The following is a 23,419-nucleotide window of genomic DNA, read 5'->3' on the forward strand; positions in this document are numbered from 1 at the left end:
TGCAGCCATTGTTTTAGACCTGAGCGACAGAATAGAATAGAATAGAATAGAATAGAATAGAATAGAATAGAATGATGATTGTTTAAACAAACAAAAAGTAACAATAATACTGTAATTTATAAAATCATATGCAGCTTCAGTTTGGGAACTTCTTGGAAAAACTCTTGAATTGGTTTTTGATTTATGGAATATTTGAAATCTGGCATCTGTACAACATTGAGATGTCATTATCTATAATTGCACTCAGGGGAGGTTCTAGGGTGAGTAGATATCTAGTGCTTAGCCCAGAGACGTCTATGTATGTGTCAAAACACACAGGATAGCTACTCTTATACTGACGTACATCAGGGTGATCATATTAGAGTTGGTTTTAAAGATTAAGGAACGTTATAACGTTATGGGAATGCTAAAATATCGTTATACAAGCCAAAAACGAACGTTCTATTTCTGTTAAGAAATCTTTGGCGAACCAAAAACAAATCTTAACAAAATTACGTTTTGGTAACCAAAAACTAACGCTCTGGGAACGTTATAATAATTAAATTCTACAGTCCAAAATCTAACGTGCTATTTCCGTTAATAAAACTTTTGCTGGCGAACCAAAAACAAACCATAACAAATAACGTTCTGGGAACCAAAAATTGTTTGCATATTGGCCACATCAACTTTGAAAAAAAAAATATCTAGAATATTAGAGCCAGACATTCTTTTTATGTATGTAAAATGAAGCAGGATATACAAATTAATTAAGTGATATTTTCCTATATTCTATTTCGAATAGTCAAACAATCAAAATAAAACATCTCTATAACTGAAAGAATAGGCACTTAAAAAATTAGATTGGATGAACATTAAAAAAAAAATCTGATTTTTTTTTTTATCTGTGTGGGTATATTGCCAAAACAAGTGAATGACATCTTTCTCAGAAGAATAGCAAAAACAAGAAAATGGGTTGCAAAATGAGTCACTGTTTCAAAGCACTCGAAACGCTACATTCTGGCGACACCTGCTGCTCAAAACTGTATACATGCAACGAAGACTTTAGTTTGTATTGTCCCCTCAGAGAAATTCTTCTTCACAGCATCATTCCATTCTGCAGACAATGTCAACATGACACAACATCATGTCATAGGTATTCTAGACATCTAGATGTCTAGACTACATTAACAAAGTCCGCTTTACATCGATGTCTGTATCCTGGCCTATTCAGCGAGGCTTTTTGTTCAGGTCCACTATAACGTCAGAAATCAGGCTGTCTTTGGGCGCACCAGAAAACACATCAGCAGCGTCGTGAACGCACTCACAACAGAACCGGAATGGAAGACATTGCTGAATAAAGTCGTAATTTTTATTATTTTTGGACCAAAATGTATTTTCGATGCTTCAAAAAATTGTAACTGACCCTCTGATGTCACATGGACCACTTTGATAATGTTTTTATAACCTTTCTGGACATGGACAGTATACCGTACACACATTTTCAATGGAGGGACAGAAAGCTCTCTGACTAAATCTATGAGTCATTAATGACATAATTTTCATTTTTGGGTGAACTAACCCTTTAAAAGAACATTTGGTCAAAGTTTTATTTCTGAAATATTTAAGTTAATCGTTTATAAGTTTTTTTTATGTTACTACACTTATTCAAAAGTGATGTAACCATAATATTTACAAAATGATCATAATATTTACATAATGTTTTCATAACATAACGGGAACATCAACAAAGCGTTTTTGGAACATATATTTTTTTAGCTGGGAAGCTGTTTTTAGAGATTTTGTTGTTTACCGCTTCACGTTTCAGTAAGTTCCACTTATTCATATTCTTCAGCACATCCCAGATACTGCAGCAGACAGTAAAAATCTGTGCCCGGTTGCATGAAACTCCTTAAGTGAGGGTTTCCCTGAGGGAGAAAAAATCCCTAAGGTAAGGGATTTCATTAAGAGCGTTGCAAGAAACCTCTTAACTGTCACCCTTACCTAAGTGTTATACTAAGAGTTTCACAGTAGTTTCTGACAACATACGGCAAAGATCGCCACTGTTGCTATAGTTACTAACAGTAAACAGAACACAACGAACCACAAAGCCAAACCCTTGCTAAAATCACACTTTTATTAATATATTTTTGCTATGGAGAGTACAAACATAACAAAAACAAAAAAAACGTAAACCAAACTGGACAGAGAACGAAAAGGCAATTATTGTTTTCGTAAGTGGTTATAAGAATAATATAATCCTTTTCAGCCTTTCATCAACCATTCATCGCCTCCAAGGGATTACGATCATTAAAAACACGCCTTGGCATTTCCTCCTCTTCAATTAACACTAAATCAGCAATCCTATTTTGAGTTTAAGTTGACTTAAGGGAGCTGTTTTGGTCCCTTAAATGTATTAAGGTGAAATGGTCACTAAGGACTTTGTAGCAACACTCAAGGGAACACTTAGATAATTAAGGGGAAAATCTTAATAACAGCCTTAAGTTCCTTAAGGAAACCCTTAGGGTCTTTTTCTTGCAACCCAAGTTTCACTAAGGGTACCCTTAACCTTATATCTAAGGGATTTCTTAGCTTAAGGAGTTTCATGCAACCGGGCACTGCTCAGTTGTCGTTATAGTTGTGTAGGGGCCTTAAAGAGATCATCAGATGCTATGCACTTTTACAAGTAGTTTGAACTGAAATGTGTGTCAACAGTGTGTGTACACAACCCTAAAATGATAAAAACCCACCCAGTGTTTTTTTTTGAATCTGCTAAAATCTTTACCCCTTTATCAAATCCAGCAGATCAGATGCCTGTCTGTGTGATGTCACAGGCCCCTCCCACAATCGTTTGATTGACAGCACAGACTGGACTGGTGTCTTATCTTTAACCGCCCCTTCGGAGGCAGCATTCCAAGGCAGGAAGGTATCAAGACACATCCGAATTTTGAAGGCAGCATAGATGTATCCTTCGCTGCCTTTGATATCCCACAATCCTGTGCATTCCATTCAATGACTGTTAAGCTAAAAAAATAAAGATGGCATCTGAAAGTTGTGTTTGGTGGTCAGTTTGTGTGTAAATGTATAATTCTGACGAACTTTTTGACATTTTGATGTTATTTCTAGGGAGAAATCAATTCAATATTTGTTTAATTATCACCAAAACTTGCTCTATTTTGTTGATTAAACTGTTACATTGCCTCAGAAGTCTGTTGGAAATCAATTTCATGAGCTCAGGTGCCTTCATGCAAAAAAAACGCTGCCTGGAAAGTCACTGCCTCATGTGGCAGCAAGGCAGCAGAATGACATAGCCTTGAATGCGGCTAAAGTAAAGAATCCATCAGAGAGCAGCTCTGAAGAGTGGGGCGGGGTCAGAAGAGCTCATTAACATTTAAAGAAAAATGCTACAAAACTGCCTCTGAAAAGGTTTGTTTTTGACATGGGAAAAAAAAAAGTTATTTACAAAACCATTGAGAAATGTTAACCAAACTATGTTACAGACTTTTCATTAAGAACATAAAAAATCATATCAACTTGTGTAAAATGGGCATCCTATGACCCGTTTAATGCTGCACCTGTGGCAAATACCAAAAAAGCATGTGAAAATAAATCTACATTGCTATTCCTTTTGATATTTTATTTAAAAAAAAATATCATTATGAAATAAAAATATTTCTCTGATAATGTTGGCCACATTTATCGACACCCTTTTATTCAATACTTTCTTCAGTTTGCTAAGTTACTGCTCTGACTCTTTCCTATATGAGTTTGGAGATCACCTGACAGAGAACAGAATCTCTCACTATTGCCAGAATGCAGCAAAGTATAACTCGCATAATATGATGCATTTGGGCACTAAGTTCCCTTTTGAATGAAGCTTGAATGAATGTTTTCCATGACACTGGTATTTCAGATCTTCCAGTTTCTCTTGCTCTGCAAGGATGAAGTATTGCATTATGTTTAGCATATACTTGAAGTGACTGCAAAAAATGTGATTTTACTAGATCAACTAGTCCAACTCCCGCCTGAGACTGGTCGATAGCTAACGTGGAATTCGCGAACAAATGGTTCTTTTGGATAGTGATTCAGTCCAAACGATTGTTTGCGGAATTACTTTTGGTTTAACGGCAAAGATGTAAAGTCTGAACAACACTGCTGCTTATAATGTGAACAATAAGCTAATAGGCCATCAATATCACAACTTGACACACACAATGGGGCGGCTGGATTACTTTGAACTAAAAAGTATTGGTGAATCATTTCAACTAATTCAATGAAAACGAAACGGTTCGGACAAACCGATTCGCTAAAGTGATTCCCAATAGCCTACTAATTTAGTTTACTGATCGACAGAAAGACAGAAGCATTTTCTCTCTAATATATTTTGTCTAACAACATATAATGTTTGCTATATTTATTTTTCTTAACAAATGTGTAAAGGATGACTGCATGGAAAATAAAATACACGTTCTCTTCCTCGTTTCATTTCCCCAAAAACTCGCTGAACCAGATTTCATGGGACAGGTGCGTTTTCAAAACGGCAGAAGACGGTCCACTGACAGAGCAAGGCAGGATTAATATTATAACTCCATTAAAAGTTCTTCACGAATTTGTGCAAGTTCAATGACCCACTATGGCAGTAAACTTGAGTAAAAACGGACCCGCGCTCACAGACGCCTATAATGAAGTGGTGAACGGGAGAACGGCCACAAACTGGTAAGACATCTACCTGATACAAATCAACATACTATTAAAAATGAATGAATGAATTATATCTTCTGAGTACTAACGACATTTTAACGTTATACGTTGTTAAAATGTAGCTTAAAATGAGCTATTTCTCTTTAACATAACATGCAAATTACTTTTCAAGAAACAGTTTTTGCATATCTAGTGCTCAAAAGGGAATTATTAGTTGCTTGTTGCGTAACTTTTGGATGAAATTTTATTTTCACGTTATAAATGTATGTTGTCATTTATAGTGGTTACCTTCAGTCAATTAATTTTGACTGAAATAACAAATAAACTGTATTTGTTGATTATAGGGTGCTGTTCACCTATGAAGGAAACAGTAATGACATTCGGGTGGCAGGGAAGGGAGGTGAGTGAATTTGTTTTAAATAAGACCTTAAAGAATGCAGGTAGGAATGCCAATAGCGTGATGTCATTCTTTTTTGTTCTATCTGATGAGCCAGCAGCAGCTGACAATTATAAATGCTTGTGTTTTCTCTGAGTGTGCCATAGATGGTGGGCTTGAAGAAATGGTAGAGGAACTGAACAGCGGCAAAGTCATGTATGCCTTCTGTAAAGTGTTGGACCCCAGCTCTGGAGTTCCCAAGTTTGTGCTCATCAACTGGGTACGAATGGACAAAAACATCCAAAACCAAATGTACTGATGAGAACCAGCCTACTTTATAATGGAAATGGAAAATAAAAAAATCATAATTTACTCAACCTTATGTTCCAAGACTTTAATCTTCAAAGAACCAATTAAGATTTAAAAGAACCTGAGAAGTTTCTCTCCGTTGAAATTCTGGCGAACTAAAATAAAAATCCATAAAGGTTATACAAGTCATACAAGCTTTGATCTTTTAAATCCTATAAAGTGACAGTATGTCTTTGCGCTTGGATTAAACCATTTGATTCATTTCGATTAGTTGTATGTTGCAATCATGATCCTTTTGGATTGTCTAAATTTTGGTTACCTTGACTTTCGGTGGAGGGATTAAAATGAACGATGACAGAATTGTTTTAGCTGAACTATCGCTTTAACCTTTCAATCTCCATTTTAGAAATCATCTTTATATTATTATTTGGTTTTAGACTGGCGAGGGAGTCAAGGACATTAGAAAGGGTGTTTGCGCCAACCACGTTCATTCAATGGCAAATTTTCTGAGGGTGAGTGTATGATGCAGCTTATTATAATTCCAGATTTTCATTTTGTAGTTACATTAGGGTCATGTAATTTCATTCGCTTAAAATTCCTAATTTTGAATGTGTGTTTTATTAAAGGGTGCCCATGTGACCATCAACGCTCGATCAGATGATGATGCTGAACCTGCAGCCATCATGGAGAAGGTGTCCAAGGGCTCAGGCGTCAACTACAACATCCACAAAGAATCAAGCCAGAACAATAGTTGTGAACCTCTTGGACGTGTGGTGAGTGAAGCGATGACTTATGTCCATGCCTCATATTTATAGAGGCTTTGAATATCTGCTTGTTTGCTTTCTGAATTACTCTAATGTCTTTGTTCCCATAGGGTTCTGTCTATAAAAAGGTCAGTGCTTTGGATGAAATCCAAATTACAGACAGAGAAAGCTTCTGGGCTCAGGCTGAGGTGAGAAAACGGCACGGTAAAACACAATGCTTTTATCCTCTCATCTGTGCTTTGTTGTGTTGACACCTTCTCTTCCATCTCCTTTATCAGCAAGATGAAAAGAACCGCCGTCAGGAGGAGCGCAGGAAGGCAAATGAGGAGAGGCAGCGTCTGGAGAAAGAACGGAGGGATCATGATGCTCGAGAGGCAAACGAACGAGAGCGAAGACGGAGGGAGAGAGAGAAAGAAATCGACCAACAGAGGCGAGTGTTTTTGTGTCTGTCCTATTCATATCGTCAAATAGTAGCTCATATACAATACCGTTCATTAGTTTGGGACTGGAAATATATTTATATTCTCCTTCCGCACGGACATGTTAATTTGAACAAAGGAGACAGTTACAAAAGATTTTTAATTCAGATTATGCAGTTTTTTTTATCTCTCAAAGAAACATCCAAAAATTATTTTCCACAAAAATATTAAGCGGCACAACTGTTTTCAATAATAGTTGTTTCTTGAGCATCAAATCATCATATGTGACTGAAACCCGGAGTAATTATGCTGAAAATTCAGGTTTATGTCACAGGAATAAATTACATTTTATAAAATATTATAATAGAAAAAAATGTATTTATATTAAATAATTGAATATGATATATTAAAATGAGTGCAGCCTTACTGAGCATAAGAGAGCTCTTTCAAAAAACAGATAAAAATATAACTGTCCTCAAACTTTTGAAAAATAGTGTATGTAAAAATTAATAAGTTGCTTTGACTCAATGTAACTACTAATTCACTTCCTACTTGTTGTCTCACAGGCTGTTTGAAAAGAAACAAGAGGCACGAAATGAAGACCAGGAGCAAAGAAAAGTGGTAAAATATGACTTTATAGCAGTAAATCTGAACATAATACAATCATATTTAATATAACATGTTAGTAACTCTTGATTGCCTTGCTTGTCATTAAGGAGAAAGAGCAGAAGGAAAACCAGTCTCCTGTCAAAGCAGGAATATTGCGATCTGAGTCTGTGCAGAAGGCCAATGTGAGTTCACCTTTGATGAGTCAAAATAAATACAGCACAACAGTGAGAGTGTCCTTGGATATTCCATTGATTTTCTCCAGAAAGATAAAAAAAAAACAACTCTTTAGTTATGAGTTCTAAGCTGCACAAATCCTCAGATGAATCACTGTAAAGAGTTGACCCTAACTCTGGAGTTCCCAAGTTTGTGCTCATCAACTGGGTACGATTGGACAAAAACATCCAAAACCGAATGTACTGATGAGAACCAGCCTACTTTTTAATGGAAAAAGGAAAAGAAAAATTCTCATCATTTACTCAACCTCATGTTCCAAACCAATAAGACTTAGTTTAATCTTCAAAGAACAAAGTTAGATTTAAAATTACCTGAGAAGTGTCTCTCCGTTGAAATTCCAGGGAACTAAAATAAAGATCCAAAAAGGTCAAATAAGTCTTACAAGCTTAGATCATACAAATCCTATAAAGCGACAGTATAGCAAACGTCAAACTAACTTTACCGCCGTCGAAACCGCGACGTGAACACCGCACCAACTGCATATAACGCCCCCAAAATGAGAGAAAGCTGCAGCTGCGGGACGACCCCCTCCCGCTTATGGCTGCGCCCCTGTGCGAGCCTCTTCACACGGGTCGCGGCAAGCGGTGGAACCGAGGCGGTTCAACAGCTCAACAGTCCCGCAGTGGAGGTTACCACAAAAGCCTAAATGACAGCACACTTCAGCTCTGTACATCAAAACATGAACTGGGACAAATCTTTCACCCTCTATTACTAGCAGCGAACTACATTAACGCGAACATTAGTGGCGTGCTCTAATACTGGTATTTCCTGTCACGCAGGATTTGTTCAGAGATGAAGACTCCTATCTAGCGGTCGGGAAATAAACTCAAAACGAAACTGTCATGATTCTTTTATGATTTTTTTATTTTTTTATATCGATGTTAGGTTTTTGAGAATCGATACATTATCGCCAAACAAAATATCGCGATACTCACGTGTATCGATGTTTTCTTACAACCCTAATATGATGCAGCTTATTATAAATCTCGATTAACACTTTGTAATTACATTAGGGTCATGGAATTTCATTCGCTTCAAGTTCCTAATTTTGAATGTGTGTTTTATCATGGAGAAGGTGTCCAAGGGCTCAGGCGTCAACTACAACATCCACAAAGAATCAAGCCAGAACAATAGTTGTGAACCTCTCGGACGTGTGGTGAGTGAAGCGATGACTTATGTCCATGCCTCATATTTATAGAGGCTTTGAATATCTGCTTGTTTGCTTTCTGAATTACTCTAATGTCTTTGTTCCCATAGGGTTCTGTCTATAAAAAGGTCAGTGCTTTGGATGAAATCCAAATTACAGACAGAGAAAGCTTCTGGGCTCAGGCTGAGGTGAGAAAACGGCACGGTAAAACACAATGCTTTTATCCTCTCATCTGTGCTTTGTTGTGTTAACACCTTCTCTTCCATCTCCTTTATCAGCAAGATGAAAAGAACCGCCGTCAGGAGGAGCGCAGGAAGGCAAATGAGGAGAGGCAGCGTCTGGAGAAAGAACGGAGGGATCATGATGCTCGAGAGGCAAACGAACGAGAGCGAAGACGGAGGGAGAGAGAGAAAGAGATCGACCAACAGAGGCGAGTGTTTTTGTGTCTGTCCTATTCATATCAACAAATAGTAGCTCATATACAATACCGTTCATTAGTTTGGGACTGGAAATATGTTAATATTCTTATTTTATTTTAATTTGAACACAAATATTTTTTTTCAAATAATGCAGTTCTTTTGAACTTTCAAAGAAACATCCAAAAATAATTTTCCATAATAATATTAAGCAGCACAAATGTTTTCAACACTGATAATAATAGTTGTTTCTTGAGCATCATATCATCATATGTGACTGAGTAATGATGCTGAAAAAAAATCAGCTTTGCATCACAGGAATAAATTATATTTTATAAAATATTATAATATACATTTTTTTTTAATTAAATAATTTAATATAATATATAAAAATGAATGCAGCCTTACTGAGCATAAGAGAGCTCTTTCAAAAAAAAATAATTACCGTCCTCAAACTTTTTAAAAGTAGTGTATGTAAAAATTAACAAGTTGCTTTGGCTCAAAGTAACTATTAAATAGCTTCCTACTTGTGGTCTCACAGGTTGTTTGAAAAGAAACAAGAGGCACGAAATGAAGACCAGGAGCAAAGAAAAGTGGTAAAATATGACTTTACTGCAATAAATCTGAACATGATAAAATCATATTTAATATAACATGTTAGTAACTCTTGATTGCCTTGCTCGTTATTAAGGAGAAAGAGCAGAAGGAAAACCAGTCTCCTGTCAAAGCAGGAATATTGCGACCTGAGTCTGTGCAGAAGGCCAATGTGAGTTCACCTTTGATGAGTCAAAATAAATACAGCACAACAGTGAGAGTGTCCTTGGATATTCCATTGATTTTCTCCAGAAAGATTAAAAAAAAAACTATTTAACAAAGAGTTCTAAGCTGCACAAATCCTCAGATGAATCACTGCTTCAAAGAAAAGAGTATATTAAAAAATCTGACCATTTGTTAATGATCAAATGAAATACTCTTCCCACAAAGCATTGTGATTTATGTAATAAAATATAAAACAATGCTATAATATAAAAATATTGATGTCTTATGGTTTGTCTTGGGGAGTTTACACATAATCATTAAAAATGTTAAAAAAAGTTCTTGAATCCTAGTGTTTTCCTCTATTATAGGTATAAGTGTATGTAAAAAAAGGGCAAAAAAGAAATAAAAGGACATAAAATAGCATTTTCCACATGCATTTTCTCTTTTTTCAGGAGGCCGCATCAGTCATCTCTCAGCGTTCAATCAATCCCAGAGAGCTGTTCATGCAGAAGGAGAGAAGCTTGGCCAACAGTGCAACACCTTCTTCAGCCACCCGACCAGGTAAAGAAAACACCTGTCCAACAATTCATCAAAAGAACATCTGACAAAACCTCATAAATAAAACATGAGCAGTCTCAAGCCTTTAATACAGAACTTCATGTCTTTTCCCCCAGGTCAGTTGAGAAGCCCATTTTTATCCAAGCAAGCAGTCAGTGCAGACATCCCTCCCAATGAAAGCAGGTCTCAGCCTTTATCTCCAGTTCGCCCTGTGGCAGCTGCTTCAGTTTCACATATACCAGCTCCAGTCTCTCCTGTGCACAAAACTCCGACTTTCCCAGTAAAATATGAAGGTAAATAAAAGCAACAACCCTTTTTGCTTCTGTGTTTTGACATTATGTAACCGATAAGTAAAAACTTGCTTAATTTCTGTCTTTCAGACCCCTTCTCTGAAGATCCATTTGTGACTGAACAAGCCGAGGATTCTGAAGATGAATGGGATGGTGTGTGTTTCTCTGTAAAGCTTATTATTATCAGTCAGTGTCATAATGATGCTTGAAATCTTACTTGCTGTGTATCCTGGAGCAGATTCAGATGAGGAGGGATCGAGCCCTGATGCTGGGAAACAACAAAGTTATGATGTAAACAACATCTACACCAACATCCCCTCACATGAAAATCTCTACGAGAATGTTAACCAGGTTTGTTACTTGTCTTGTCATCAAAACCTTGCTTCCTTGACATATTAGGACAGATTTTTCTGTAATAATAATAATACTTCAGCTGGGTCTAAAAAATGATGTACTGTATTTATCGTATAATTTGGAGGATTTCCAAAACCATGCTGGTGAGGAAGCGGAGACGGGTGGAAACCAGAACATCTGCGCAAGAGCACTTTATGATTACCAAGCTTGTGAGTGGTGTGGTTCTACTGTATAATCTAAGTCATTTATTTTAATTAGAAATTAATTGTATAAAGCTAGGCCTGATTAACAAGTTTGTAAATGTATATACAATATTCCAAACACTCTAATAATCAGTGAAGCTGTAGTTTTAAAAGCATATCAGTTTATGCACTATATTTTCTTCTTTGTTTCTCATTTAGCTGATGACTCGGAGATCACCTTTGACCCGGATGATATAATCACAGGGATCGAGATGATAGATGAAGGCTGGTGGAGAGGTTACAGTCCTGATGGTCACTACGGATTGTTTCCTGCTAATTATGTTGAGCTTCTTTAAGTGCAGTTCACCAATCAGATGCATTATCGTGTAACAAAATGATTGTGGTTTGTTAATGTGCTTTAATTATGTTACTGGGCTTTTGAAAAATCAGTTTTCTTACTTTATCCAAATAAAGTTCAACAAAAGTCTTATTTTCTTTTCATCTTGATTCAAGCACGCGACAGAAGTGTGTGTGTGTGTGTGTGTGTGTGTGTGCACATACATACATTTACACACATAGTCATGAACATAAACTATTTTATGATTTTAAAGCTGTAACAACAACTTTAGTTATTGTAGCCAAAATAACAATTGCAATGAAAGATTTTGTAAGTAAAAGGCTTTATCTATCGAACATTTATTTTTCTATTGCCCTTTTCTATTTCATTTTGGGTTGACTTTAAAAATAGACTTAATAAAAAATAAAAAAGCCCTTAATTTAGAACCTCATGATGTTTTACTTTTTCAAAACCCATATTTTTCTGATAAACATTAATATTATTAATCTGTTAATTATCTTAACAAAGTTTTATATTCGTAAGTCAAAAGTCATTCATAAGGACAATCATATATTACATGATCTTAAAATATACTTTTAAACCCTTTCTAATATGAGATCACAAAATAAGAAGCTTATAAAACAATAAAAATTCTAAAGCCTTTTAAATTAATGTAGCTGCCATAATGTGTGTATTGTTTTTAATCCCATTATTTTTATGTATGTTTTATATTTGTTTTCATTGTGTCTTTGTGTGATTGAACTGAATAAAAGAAAGAAAAAAAAAGGCTTTATCTGTCCAAGAACCATTGCCAGCCGTTCACTTCAAATCAGAGGGTATGGAATACATAGATTGCTGACGTGTAACTCGCGCGACGCCAGTGTTACAAAAACGCCTCCTTGACGTCATCAGCCCGATTCTGGTAGTTTTGGGGAAGAGGAAGACATGGCCGCAAGGTTACTTCTGAGAAGCGCCGTCCGGGCCGCTGTGACCCGCAGGGCCTCTCCGGTGGTCGCTCTGAGCAGGGGGATGGCAGCGGGAGGTCAGTCTTCTATCACGGGCTGTTTCTAACAACAGAAACGCGCTGCAGCATCATTTAAGAGGCAGTTTGAACGCGTGCCAAGGACGCGATGCCTTCCGCGGAGGTCGATGCGCTTACCGCAGCGGAAGTCTAAATGGCAAAGCGTGTTTAAATATACTTTCTCATGTGATATTTTTTTGTTGTTTAAGAGTATTAATATGGATTTTTGTGATATATTGGTTTAGTTTTAAAAATAAAATAAAAATGCGCTATACTTGACTTGGCCGATAGTCTGCAAATATAGAAATGGACTATGTATTGCTGGACAGAAGTAGAATTGTTGAAGTCTTTAAATCTTAATTTTTCACACAGGTATTCCCACTGATGAAGAGCAGGCGACTGGACTCGAGAAGAAAATTATGGATGCTCTGAAAACAGGCTCCGTATGTATTATGATCTGTCAGAAACCTGTCAAAATAAACGTTGATGCTTGCATCAAATATAAGTTTCATTGCAGAGGACAGATTCACCCAAATGTGAAATTCTGTTGTTATTTACTCCCCTTCATGTTGATCCAAACTGGCGTGCCATTTCATTTCCTCTCAAAAAATGATTTTTGAAGAATATTTTTATAGTTTTTTTTTTCCCAACAGCTTGTAAGGTCATGTCTCTAGGACTCCAAAGAAGACTCAAGTTGTCAATTTGACTTTAAAATATGGTGCATTTTAATGACCTCATGTTAGTTTTAATGTCAATGTCATTATGAAATGACATTATGGTTCTCACTTGCAGAAAGTCATTGTGAAAAATAATACCAGAAATAACAGGTTTGAAGTGACATGATGGAGGATTCGGTGGCAGAGTTTAGATTTTTGGTTAACTACTCCTTTACATTCATGCATTTGACAGATGTTTTTATCTGAAGTGACATTTCAAACGAATCCCAGAGTATACATTTTATTAGGTCATGCTTTCCCTGGAAATCAAACCCACGACCTTGGCATTGTCAGCAACATGCTATACAGGAATTGTAGTCCTTTTAAAGGGATAGTTCACCCAAAAATGAAAATTACCCCATGATTTACTCCCCCTCAAGCCATCCTAGGTGTATAACTTTCTTCTGACAAATAGAATCAGAGTTATATTTAAAAAATTTCCTGGCTCTTCCAAGCTTTATAATGGCAGTGAATGGGGTTTGAGATTCAGTACTCCTATAGAAATCCAAAAAAGTGCGTCCATCCATCAGTCTGCTACATTTAGTGGAAGCTAGAGGTTATGGTTTATAAAGAGATACCGTAAATATGGATATTTACACTTCACAAGGCCTTTATTCTCCCCCAGAGCCGTGTGGAGAACTTTTTTGATGGATGGATGCAGTTTATTGGACTAATTAATCTCAACTGCCATTACAAAGCTTGGAAGAGCCAGGATATTTTTTAAATATAACTGATTGTATTTGTCTGAAAGAAGAAAGTTATACACCTAGGATGGCTTGAGAGGGAGTAAATCATGGGATAAGTTTAATTTTTGAGTGAATTATTCTTTTAAAGCACATTTCAAACACATTCTCCAAAATGACTGACTGAAATCATGTTCTTCTATTTCCCAGGATCCTTTCAGCATGCTGAAGCCCAAGGAGTATGCTGGGTCAAAGTCGGACCCTCATCTCGTGCCTTCCATCACCAACAAAAGAATTGTTGGATGTGTCTGTAAGTTAAAACTCTTGATTCTAGGTACTTGATGTCATTTCAGTTTATTTTGTTAGAGGTTGTATTAAGCACATGTATGTGTATGTGTGTGTGTGTGTGTCCAGGTGAGGAGGACAACACCGCTGTGGTTTGGTTCTGGCTCCATGAGGGTGAAGCCCAGCGCTGTCCTTCATGTGGCTCTCATTACAAGCTCGTACCTCATGAGCTTCCTCACTGATCCTGCTGCCTCCACCGCAGCGTTGCATCCCAGAATTCCAGAGACGTCTTGACCTCATTCATGTTTGTCTTTTTGCAGAGAAGTACAGGAGATGTAACCTGTCCTCCTGGTGTGGGACACAATATGTTAACAATTCCTAAAAATCAATAAACAGTTTACTTAAATTATTGGAGTGTACTGTTTGAGTTTGGTCGAGTTACACCTAATAAACATGATTATGCTGTCCTTGACTCTTGTTTTAATTCAGGTTCAGTAAATTCTGGTCAAAGGTCGGGACATGCCTGACTGTGTTTGTTTCTCATGACCCTAAAAACATTTTAATTTAATGCTTGAAATTTGTTTTTAAGAGAAGCATAAATTGTGCCATGTTTTTTCTTTTTTTCTTTACAAAGCTAATATTTTAATTAGAGTAAAGTTATTTTAATAGTTTCAAAGACTTTTAAATGTGGAAAATTGAAATAAAGTGTGCAAGCCAGTGTTGTTTAATTATATATATATATATATATATATATATATATATATATATATGTATATGTATATACACCCTATTATATATAAATTAAATTGATTATGCTCTTGCTTTGTTATTTTTCTCTGTTGCCTTTGTTATTTGTCTGTATTTTATTAAATAGTCTGTTATGTGATACTATTTTGAAAAGTCTTTATTTAATTTACTATCCCTCTAGTTCAATATTAGATTATACAGTGTTAAAAGTCTCATAGTACCCAGTCCTATATAAAAATCTTCTACTGCAAGTGATAATGCGCAAATGTTCTTAATATTATTCATTTATCAGTGCTAATTGTTTAGGTAAGTAAAGTGCACATTATTGATTTGTGATACATCTGTTAATCAAAGCTAATGTTCTCTCTTTTAAAATGGCTGAGCAAATTGGCTTGTATGTCTGCTCTTCATATAACAAAAATAAATAAATTTTAGTCTTAATTGCCTAATGGTTATTAGCATAACTGAATTCATCATCATGAATTTCCAAGCTGCCATTTCAGCCTCTCTCTTGTTTACCGCACCTACAGTGTGTTAATCATTTCATAAGCATCGCAGGCACACATCACTTTGTTTATCGCATTGAAAGTCATTATAATCAATGCATCGAGAGATTTTTTTTCACAAATGTGAAAAATGCCCTTAGTGGGTCATTCATGCCTCCTGTGTTTTTTCATTTCACTGACAGGAAAAACTGAAAGTGAGATGTTAGGTGCAATTTGCACATACTGTAATTTCCAACATTGGCTGAAGCAGACTGTGTGTAAATGCAACACAGAGACATTTGAGGGAGATCTTATTTCCTGTGGATTGCTCTACTGAGTTGTTAGACATTGTGATGCTATGAAGAAAAATTTCACTGCATATATTTTGTTCCCCAAGAGTATCTTCCAGAACTGGCAGTCTAAAGGTGTAGTTCACCCAAAAAGAAAAGGTAGCTGAAAATGTACTCAGCCTCAGGCCATCCAAGATAGAGGTAGATTTGTTTCTTTATCAGAACAGATTTGGAGAAATTTAGCATTACATCGCTTGCTCACCCATGGATCCTCTGCAGTGAATGGGTGCCGTCAGAATGAGAGTCCAAACAGCTGATAAAAACTTCACAATAATCCACAAGTAATCCACACACTTGTAAAAATAATAATAATAAAAATAATAATGCTTTGTCCAGTAAAAAGTCCTTTTCTTTTTATTTTTTTCTTCAGAAGTGTCCATGTTAACTGATGTAATTGAAGGACTGGAGTGGTGGGGATTATTGTGATGTTTTTATCAGCCCTTTGGACTCTCATTCTGACAGTAATATGATGCACTGAGCTTTTCAGATCACTCAACAACTGTCTTAATCAATTATTCATGCTGCAATGCATGCTGGGTGTTCACAAGCCCTTATCAAACCAGCAACTGTTTTGTTTGTTCAGACCCCTCAGACAACAAACAGACTTGTTAGAACAATATTTGGAAGAACACAGTTCGTCTAACAAACAGAATCAGAATCGGCTTAAAACACATCTTTATTTGACCCTCTAACTTTAACACTCACTATTTTAATTCTATTCTTAAAAAAATCGAACTACCTTTCTAATCTTTTTGTATTCCATTTTCTTTTTATTTATTATGCAATTATATATGTATGTGTGTGTGTATGTGCAAAGACCTATAACTAGCTTGCTCTATTCTTTTTTCTTTTTCTTTTTTATTCTATCTGTTTTCTTTTTATTTATTACATTATTTAAAATCCCACGCTATGTGTACTGTGTTAACCTAACTGAGACTTGTTATAGCACTTATATATCATTGCTCTTTTTGTTGTTTTTGATTGCTTCCACTGTCTTCATCTGTAAGTCGCTTTGGATAAAAGCATCTGCTAAATGAATAAATGTAAATGTAAATGTCTAACACGTGTTTTTATGCAGATTATATGCAAAGTAATTCTTGGAACGACAATGGAACTATGACTTGCTACATACTGAATACTGCACAGTATTCAATAAAGAGTTGGTGAAAAGTATACCTGGATGGCCTACTATTTCTATGATGGCCTACTATGCCGTGATTCTGAAGTGCGCATTTGATGGACACTTGGGAAAGTCGTGGCCTAATGGTTAGAGTGTCAGACTCCCAAACGAAGGGTTGTGAGTTCGAGTCTCGGGTCCGGCAGGAATTGTGGGTGGGGGGAGTGCATGTACAGTTCTCTCTCTCCACCTTCATTACCACGACTTAGGTTCCCTTGAGCAAGGCATCGAACCCCCAACTGCTCCCCGGGCACCGCAGCATAAATGCCCACTGCTCTGGGTCTGTGTTCACAGTGTGTGTGTGTTCACTGCTCTGTGTGTGTGCACTTCGTGTGGGTTAAATGCAGAATTCTGAGTATGTGTAACCATACTTGGCTGAATGTCATGTCACTTCACTTCACTTTACTTTACTATGGGAGAAGATTAAAAGAATGGCAATGCAACTGATGCTGGTGCTGGTCCGAATTTCATTAATACCACCCATTTTCATACTATATACACTCTTAGAAAAAGGGTTAATTGGGGTTCTATATAGAACCATGGTTTATATAATTTTTTATATAATTTAATTTTATACTTATATAATTTACATAAAATTATATAAATATATACTTCTTCTAATCCCCATATCTTGAATTTTGTGATCATTCACATGCATTCATAAATGCATTTGCATAAATGCAATACACCGAATAATGCAGTGAAAGAATGCACTCAAAATGCACATGCGCACTAGATGCGTGCACTTTTTAGGCACGATTTGTTTAGTTTTAACACGCTTGGGAAACGTAATTGCAACTAACTACTAAATTTGCGTCATATACAGCTATGATTCGTGAACCCCAAACCGACTCAAATGATTCGCGAGCCAGCTCCGAACTCCCAAACTGACTCAAATGATTCACGCTCCGAACTCCCAAACTGAATCAAATGATTCGCGATCCCGCTCCGAATCCCGAACTGAAATGATTCGAGATCCCCAAACTGACTCAAATGATTCGCGAAGCCGCTTTGAACTCCCGAATTGACTCAAATGATTCGCGAACCCGCTTTGAACTCCCGAACTGACTCAAATGATTCGCGAACCCGCTACGAACTCCCGAACTGAATCAGATGATTCGCGATCCCCAAACTGACTCGAATGATTCGCGAACCCGCTTTGAACTCCCGAACTGACTCAAATGATTGTTGTGCTTGTTGCCTTTTGACCACACACTCTAATGGTAATGAAGAACAGCAGAAAAGAACAGCCATACAATCTGCAGTATGAGAAATACGGCCAAATCAAGTGTTTTATTATTCTTGACAGCCATGAATAAAAGTCATGTGGGTTTCGAAAAACAAAGGTAAACAAGTAAATGGTGACAGATTTTTTTGTGTGAATGAATTCTTTAATTCTACTGATAATTGATTTTCAGTTATTTGTGTCACTTCTAAATATTTTTCCTTATATGGACTGTCTTTTGCTCATTTCAGCAAACAATAAGATGCAAGACTGCAAACTTTCCAGTACTCCTGTGTGATAATCCGGTTTCCACAAAGTCCCAGGAGGTTTGTCCGTTTCATCCTTAATCCTCAATAAAATTTCTTAAAATTGCTTGGTTATTGACCAGTAATGCTAGAAGATTGTAGATATACAATATGAATTTTGTTATTTACTACTTTTTTTCAGATTATATTAAACGTGGAAAATATTGGAGAAGATCGATTAAGTTTTCAGGAGCACATTACTGTGATAAATGCTGAAAGACAACCTGACTACACCAACATATCAAAAATCGAATGAGGTGGGCTCTTTTTATAAGAGTTGATTTAATGACTAAATTTAGTGTTGTTTTCTTTGAGTTTAGTATTTCCACTGAATTAAAAAAAAATTGTTTTAATGAAATTTTCTTTCTATTTTCTTTGTTTCTTTTTTTTTGGTAGAGCTGCATGAAGTGAAGATGCGGTTTGGAAAGGACCTTCCTCTTAATCTAGAGACTGCTCTTCTGAACAGTTTACTTCAGCAAATTGACACAAACACAAAAAGTATGTTCTTTTTTTTCCTTAATTTTGTCATCACATTCACAGAGCTACATGCAATCAAGTGATCGTGGCTGTCAGTTCTTTAAAACTATGGCATCTCAAATATCTGCTCATCACAATGAACGTCATACAGTTTGGAACTCAAGTTCAGATCATTTTCTGAACCCAAACCGATCTCTGTGTGCAAGTGTTTTGTTTGCATGCATTACATTGCAGCAGCACATTAAACTTTAATTGTAATTAAAATGACTGGAACTACCTGTGAATCAAAGTATTTTAATGCGCACCTTTTAGCCAATCAGAATAAAATATTCAGACAAACCATGGTATAAATAGATTTATTGCAATAACCGTTCAACAAACCAAGCAACTAATGGTAGTGTTAAATAAAAATGTTTTGCTCTTGTAGAATAATGTTCTAATGAAGAATGTTTTACTCTTATTGACAGTTGTTTTGTAATACCAGGAGAAATACAAAGATGTTAAAATTGAGAGAGGGCTGCTCAGTTTCTCACAAAAACATTTGCACAATTTAAATGAATTGTTTTGGTAAATGTAGTAGGTTATTTGACTATTTTGTCCGGTTTCCCACAACAATATCTCACAATTTGCTTACTATGCACAGTAGCCTACACAGTGTTGTAATACATTTTTACAGTGTAGTAGCATTTTTACCATCTTTTCAGCATTCAAAGATAACTTATGTTATGTAAGTGTATGAAAGGTCTTCAGTTTATCCTTTTAGCGCCGTCATCTAGCCTACATAGTGCGACTGTCCTTGTCTACTCATTGAATAGAGTTTCAACAACAGGCGACCCGTGACACGTAATGAAAGCAATGAGAGATGTAATGAGATAGATGAGCACTTTTTGCCCCCTCTGTAGAAGCCTGCATATCACATCTGGCTATAGATGATTGAATAATACCTCTCGGTGGGCTGCTAAAGAGGGCCAGCTGCATGTTCCCGCAAACGACTGAAAAAAGCAGAAGCTCCAGGCGGTCTGTATATGTCTTTAGATTAGGCGAAGATGTAATTATGATAAATTTGAGTGGACGTACATTTAATATCCTTCCCTTCCCTTTGCAACGGTTTTAACATCCCCTTGACTTGTTAGCGTATAAGAGCTTGCCTTTAATAAGTCTCTGAATGACATTAGAGAAAGTGTTGAGCGATACTGGCATTCTAACACAGTGAAAAAGCATCTATTTCACCGAAGAGGAAGCATTAGTCATGTCTAGCCTTTCACAACTGCGTAAACAAGGTTGTTCCTTGTGATTCGAGCAACTGTGTTCAATATGATGACGGTAATGTTATGTAATAGCTAGTGCTTCCAGAGCCTTCCTAACAACAGGTGCACAATCACACAGAGAACATACTGTGAGATATACTGTGACTGGATGTTTCATAGATATACACCATCTTTGATAGGCTGGACAAAAGAGAGCTCTCAGTACGTTACACATATAAGTCATCTCTTCTGTTCAGTTCTCCGCTCCTGTTCTGCATTTCTCAACAGGCCGAGAAAACAACTGGTGAAGGGGAGAATTTGAAGGAATTTAAATGTGGATTTAAATGTACCCGAGGGGACCAGCCAAAGACATTTGGCAGGCGGGGTCCGTCACACAGGGGCACGAGAGACGCACAACGCATCTCAGGACAATAGTCTATGATTAGCACTGTGCTTATCTGCGCAATGCTGTCTGCCATTAGTGTGCTGCAGGGGCGCTGTCTCCATAGCAACCAATCTGCCTGAAGTCCAGACCCCAGTTGTGCTTGTCAAAGACCCACTCAGGAACCTCTATTCACCATTTTCTGCCACGAAAGCCCATCTAAGGTTATTATGACCGTTCTAGGGGGTGGAAGGGATTGCATAGATCTCAACGTAGCTGTAAAACCTCACATTGACTTGATCCGCCCGCAGAAGATTAATTAACCCGCGTGACCCACGCACAAATGCCTGGATGTGAACCTTACTCGTGGTCTTGACACCTGCACAATTGATATTTCCAGATCCGTCGAGGAACGGAAAGGTGGAATTGTGAGCGCAATTCTCCGCTGACGCATGTTTTCTGTTAAAAACAGACAAGAGGTGCTAATTCAGTCACCTCATATGTAGAGTTGGTGACTTGTACAAACCCTTAAGCGCAAGTATTAAACTTCAGGATGTAACTCAACCCACAACATTTAACCCATGCTATACAGACAGAAATTATTCCTCAAATTACGCGACGTCTTTAGGGGAATGGTGTGCTATTGGTTTTTAAAACAATCGGATTTATGATTTTTAACTTGGCAGATGATGAAATGGCTGAAAAATCCAATAGCCTTAGTGACCTGTAGGCATATCCAGAGACCAGGATGTCATGGTGAGCATGTACTCAGAACACCACAGCAGAATGTTAAAATCACGCAGAACATGTGAGTTATCATGTAGCAACACACTGAAACCCATTTCAAACCCATTACTGTTTCCAAATTACACATCAAAAACTGTAGTTTTTGCTACAGTCTATTACATTACATTATGTAATACATTATGTAATAGGCAATATAATCTGACTACTTTTTGATTTCTTTTAGAATAATTTTTGACCTTTGCACCTAAATCACAGTAATCAATTACTTAGCAATGCATTTAATTACAAAGTAATCAACCAAAACAATACAAGTAGACACTTCTAACACTTTTAATTCTTTCAGTAATCTTAAAATGCATAAATTATTCTTGATCTGACCGAAATCAGAGAGAAAGATGCATAAAAAACATACATTTAATTTAATTGCTTATATAGCATAGCTCAAGCCTTTTTGAAAGCACACGGTCATCATCACACACCGTTAATGTCTATTATTGCTGCACATTCATAGTTTTGTCTCTTTGTATTCTCACCCAGGTCTCGACAGCTTGACTTGCACCCTGGTTGAATCATCTCTTATTAAAGCACATTCTAGTCGGATGATCCAAAATTGAGGATTATCAAATGCAGACACACAGCCTGTCTCCTGCTCTGAGGGCACCTAGGTCTTTTTGCAAGCAACTTTGTTCAGGGAGAGTCTGTTCAGACACATGTGGTCTGCTGAGGAGTTCTGCTGAAGACCAGTGTGATATCAAGAGTAGATAAAACCCCGAATTGCAGTGTATTGAAAGACTCAGCAGCCCTCTTTACCCCGGGGTGACTTCAGCCCGAGCGCCTTCTGTCATGCCATTATGACAGGAGAGTCTTTATAATTGGCCATTCCAGAAATGGCACATAAGGTGTGTTATATGGATTGATTGGAAAACTTGAAATTTGACTTGAAAACTTGCTAGGAGAATAATTTATTTCTTCACATTTCAGGCCAGTCATCACATCACATAATGTGCATTTTGACTAGACTGCATTTCCACTTCTTCTTATTTGTTAGAGTTGAAATTAGAAAAAATCCTAAATCAAATGTTAATCTTCTATATTGAAATATACCTTTTAATTGTCAGCAAAATTATATTTTTAGTTTTTTAATTAGATTGCTGAAATAAAGCATGTAAACATATCAGTGGTCACATGAGATGATCAAGATTTTTATAAAAACCTGTAACTGATTGATTTATGTTGAAGCATTTTACTTTGAATGTAAAAAAAAAAAAAAAATAAGAAAAAAAATTACAAAATACAAAATGCATTTATTATGCGTTTATCATAAAATGTCCCCCACCTTTCACATCTTTAATAAAAACATTACCTTGTGATAAAATATTAATATTAATGAATGCTAATTTATTAATTGATTAATTGACTGTTGATTAATAATATTAACAAACAAATAATAATATATTAAAATATGAATGATGACTAAAATGACTAAAAGCAACCGTTACCATCATATTTCCCCTTTTAAATTAATACAAATGTCCCATAAATAAAAAATTATGATGACATCAGCCTCATTTCTATATTTATTAAAGATTATGCTCACCAAAATGGCATTTATTTGATAAAAAATACAGTTTAATAAAATAAAATAAAAACAGTAATATCTAATATATTTTTAATATTTACATTTTATTTTTTTATATATTAATTCTTGTAAATTCCATTTTAATTAAATTTTGTGATAGCAAAACATCAGCAGCATTTAAATGTAATAAACAAACATAAAATACATAAAATACATTTATTTATTTATTTATTATTTTGCATTTATAATTTAACAAATGCTTCAACGAAACATTAACTTGTGTTAAAATATTAACTTATGGGTCTTGTTGTCTAAATATGATTTATCTATGGAACATTAAATAACTTTAAAAGGGGAAATATGGTGGTAACGGGGTTGACTTAGTCTCTTTAATAATATAACTAAAATCTAAATATACAGAGAGAAAAGACAGAATACATGCCAATGCATTCCAACACATTTTGTTAAAAAATGGATTCATGTTAAAGCATTTTAGTTTAAATGTGAAAAAATGCAAAATTGTTTACTATGAGTTTATATTTTAATTAGTTAAAATATTAAT

The 23,419-nt window shown here is 36.0% G+C and overlaps 2 protein-coding genes across 4 annotated transcripts; both read left to right on the top strand.

Moving 5' to 3' along the window:
• The first annotated feature begins 4,477 nt into the window (after positions 1-4,477).
• On the top strand, positions 4,478-11,584 carry dbnla (drebrin-like a). 3 transcript variants are annotated; one of them, XM_052608963.1, is made up of 20 exons: positions 4,479-4,692; positions 5,022-5,077; positions 5,221-5,333; positions 5,800-5,874; positions 5,989-6,135; positions 6,237-6,314; positions 6,405-6,556; positions 7,112-7,166; positions 7,262-7,336; positions 8,464-8,544; positions 8,646-8,723; positions 8,814-8,965; positions 9,493-9,547; positions 9,643-9,717; positions 10,163-10,271; positions 10,385-10,561; positions 10,649-10,711; positions 10,797-10,909; positions 11,037-11,121; positions 11,314-11,584. In XM_052608963.1, the coding sequence occupies exons 1-20, from the start codon at positions 4,610-4,612 to the stop codon at positions 11,448-11,450; spliced, it is 1,959 nt and encodes a 652-aa protein (XP_052464923.1). In that variant the 5' UTR covers positions 4,479-4,609; the 3' UTR covers positions 11,451-11,584. The 3 variants fall into 3 exon arrangements, with proteins under 3 accessions (XP_052464925.1, XP_052464923.1, XP_052464924.1); XM_052608964.1 differs by having other exon boundaries at positions 9,493-9,544; XM_052608965.1 differs by lacking the exons at positions 8,464-8,544; positions 8,646-8,723; positions 8,814-8,965; positions 9,493-9,547; positions 9,643-9,717 and having other exon boundaries at positions 4,478-4,692.
• Positions 11,585-12,305: 721 nt separating this feature from the next.
• Positions 12,306-14,601, top strand: LOC128020721 (cytochrome c oxidase subunit 5B, mitochondrial-like). The gene is made up of 4 exons (XM_052607348.1): positions 12,306-12,473; positions 12,825-12,895; positions 14,062-14,161; positions 14,266-14,601. The coding sequence occupies exons 1-4, from the start codon at positions 12,377-12,379 to the stop codon at positions 14,376-14,378; spliced, it is 381 nt and encodes a 126-aa protein (XP_052463308.1). The 5' UTR covers positions 12,306-12,376; the 3' UTR covers positions 14,379-14,601.
• The last annotated feature ends 8,818 nt before the right edge of the window (positions 14,602-23,419 follow it).

The sequence above is a fragment of the Carassius gibelio genome, chromosome A10 (assembly GCF_023724105.1).
Source record: "Carassius gibelio isolate Cgi1373 ecotype wild population from Czech Republic chromosome A10, carGib1.2-hapl.c, whole genome shotgun sequence".
NCBI lineage: Eukaryota > Metazoa > Chordata > Actinopteri > Cypriniformes > Cyprinidae > Carassius > Carassius gibelio.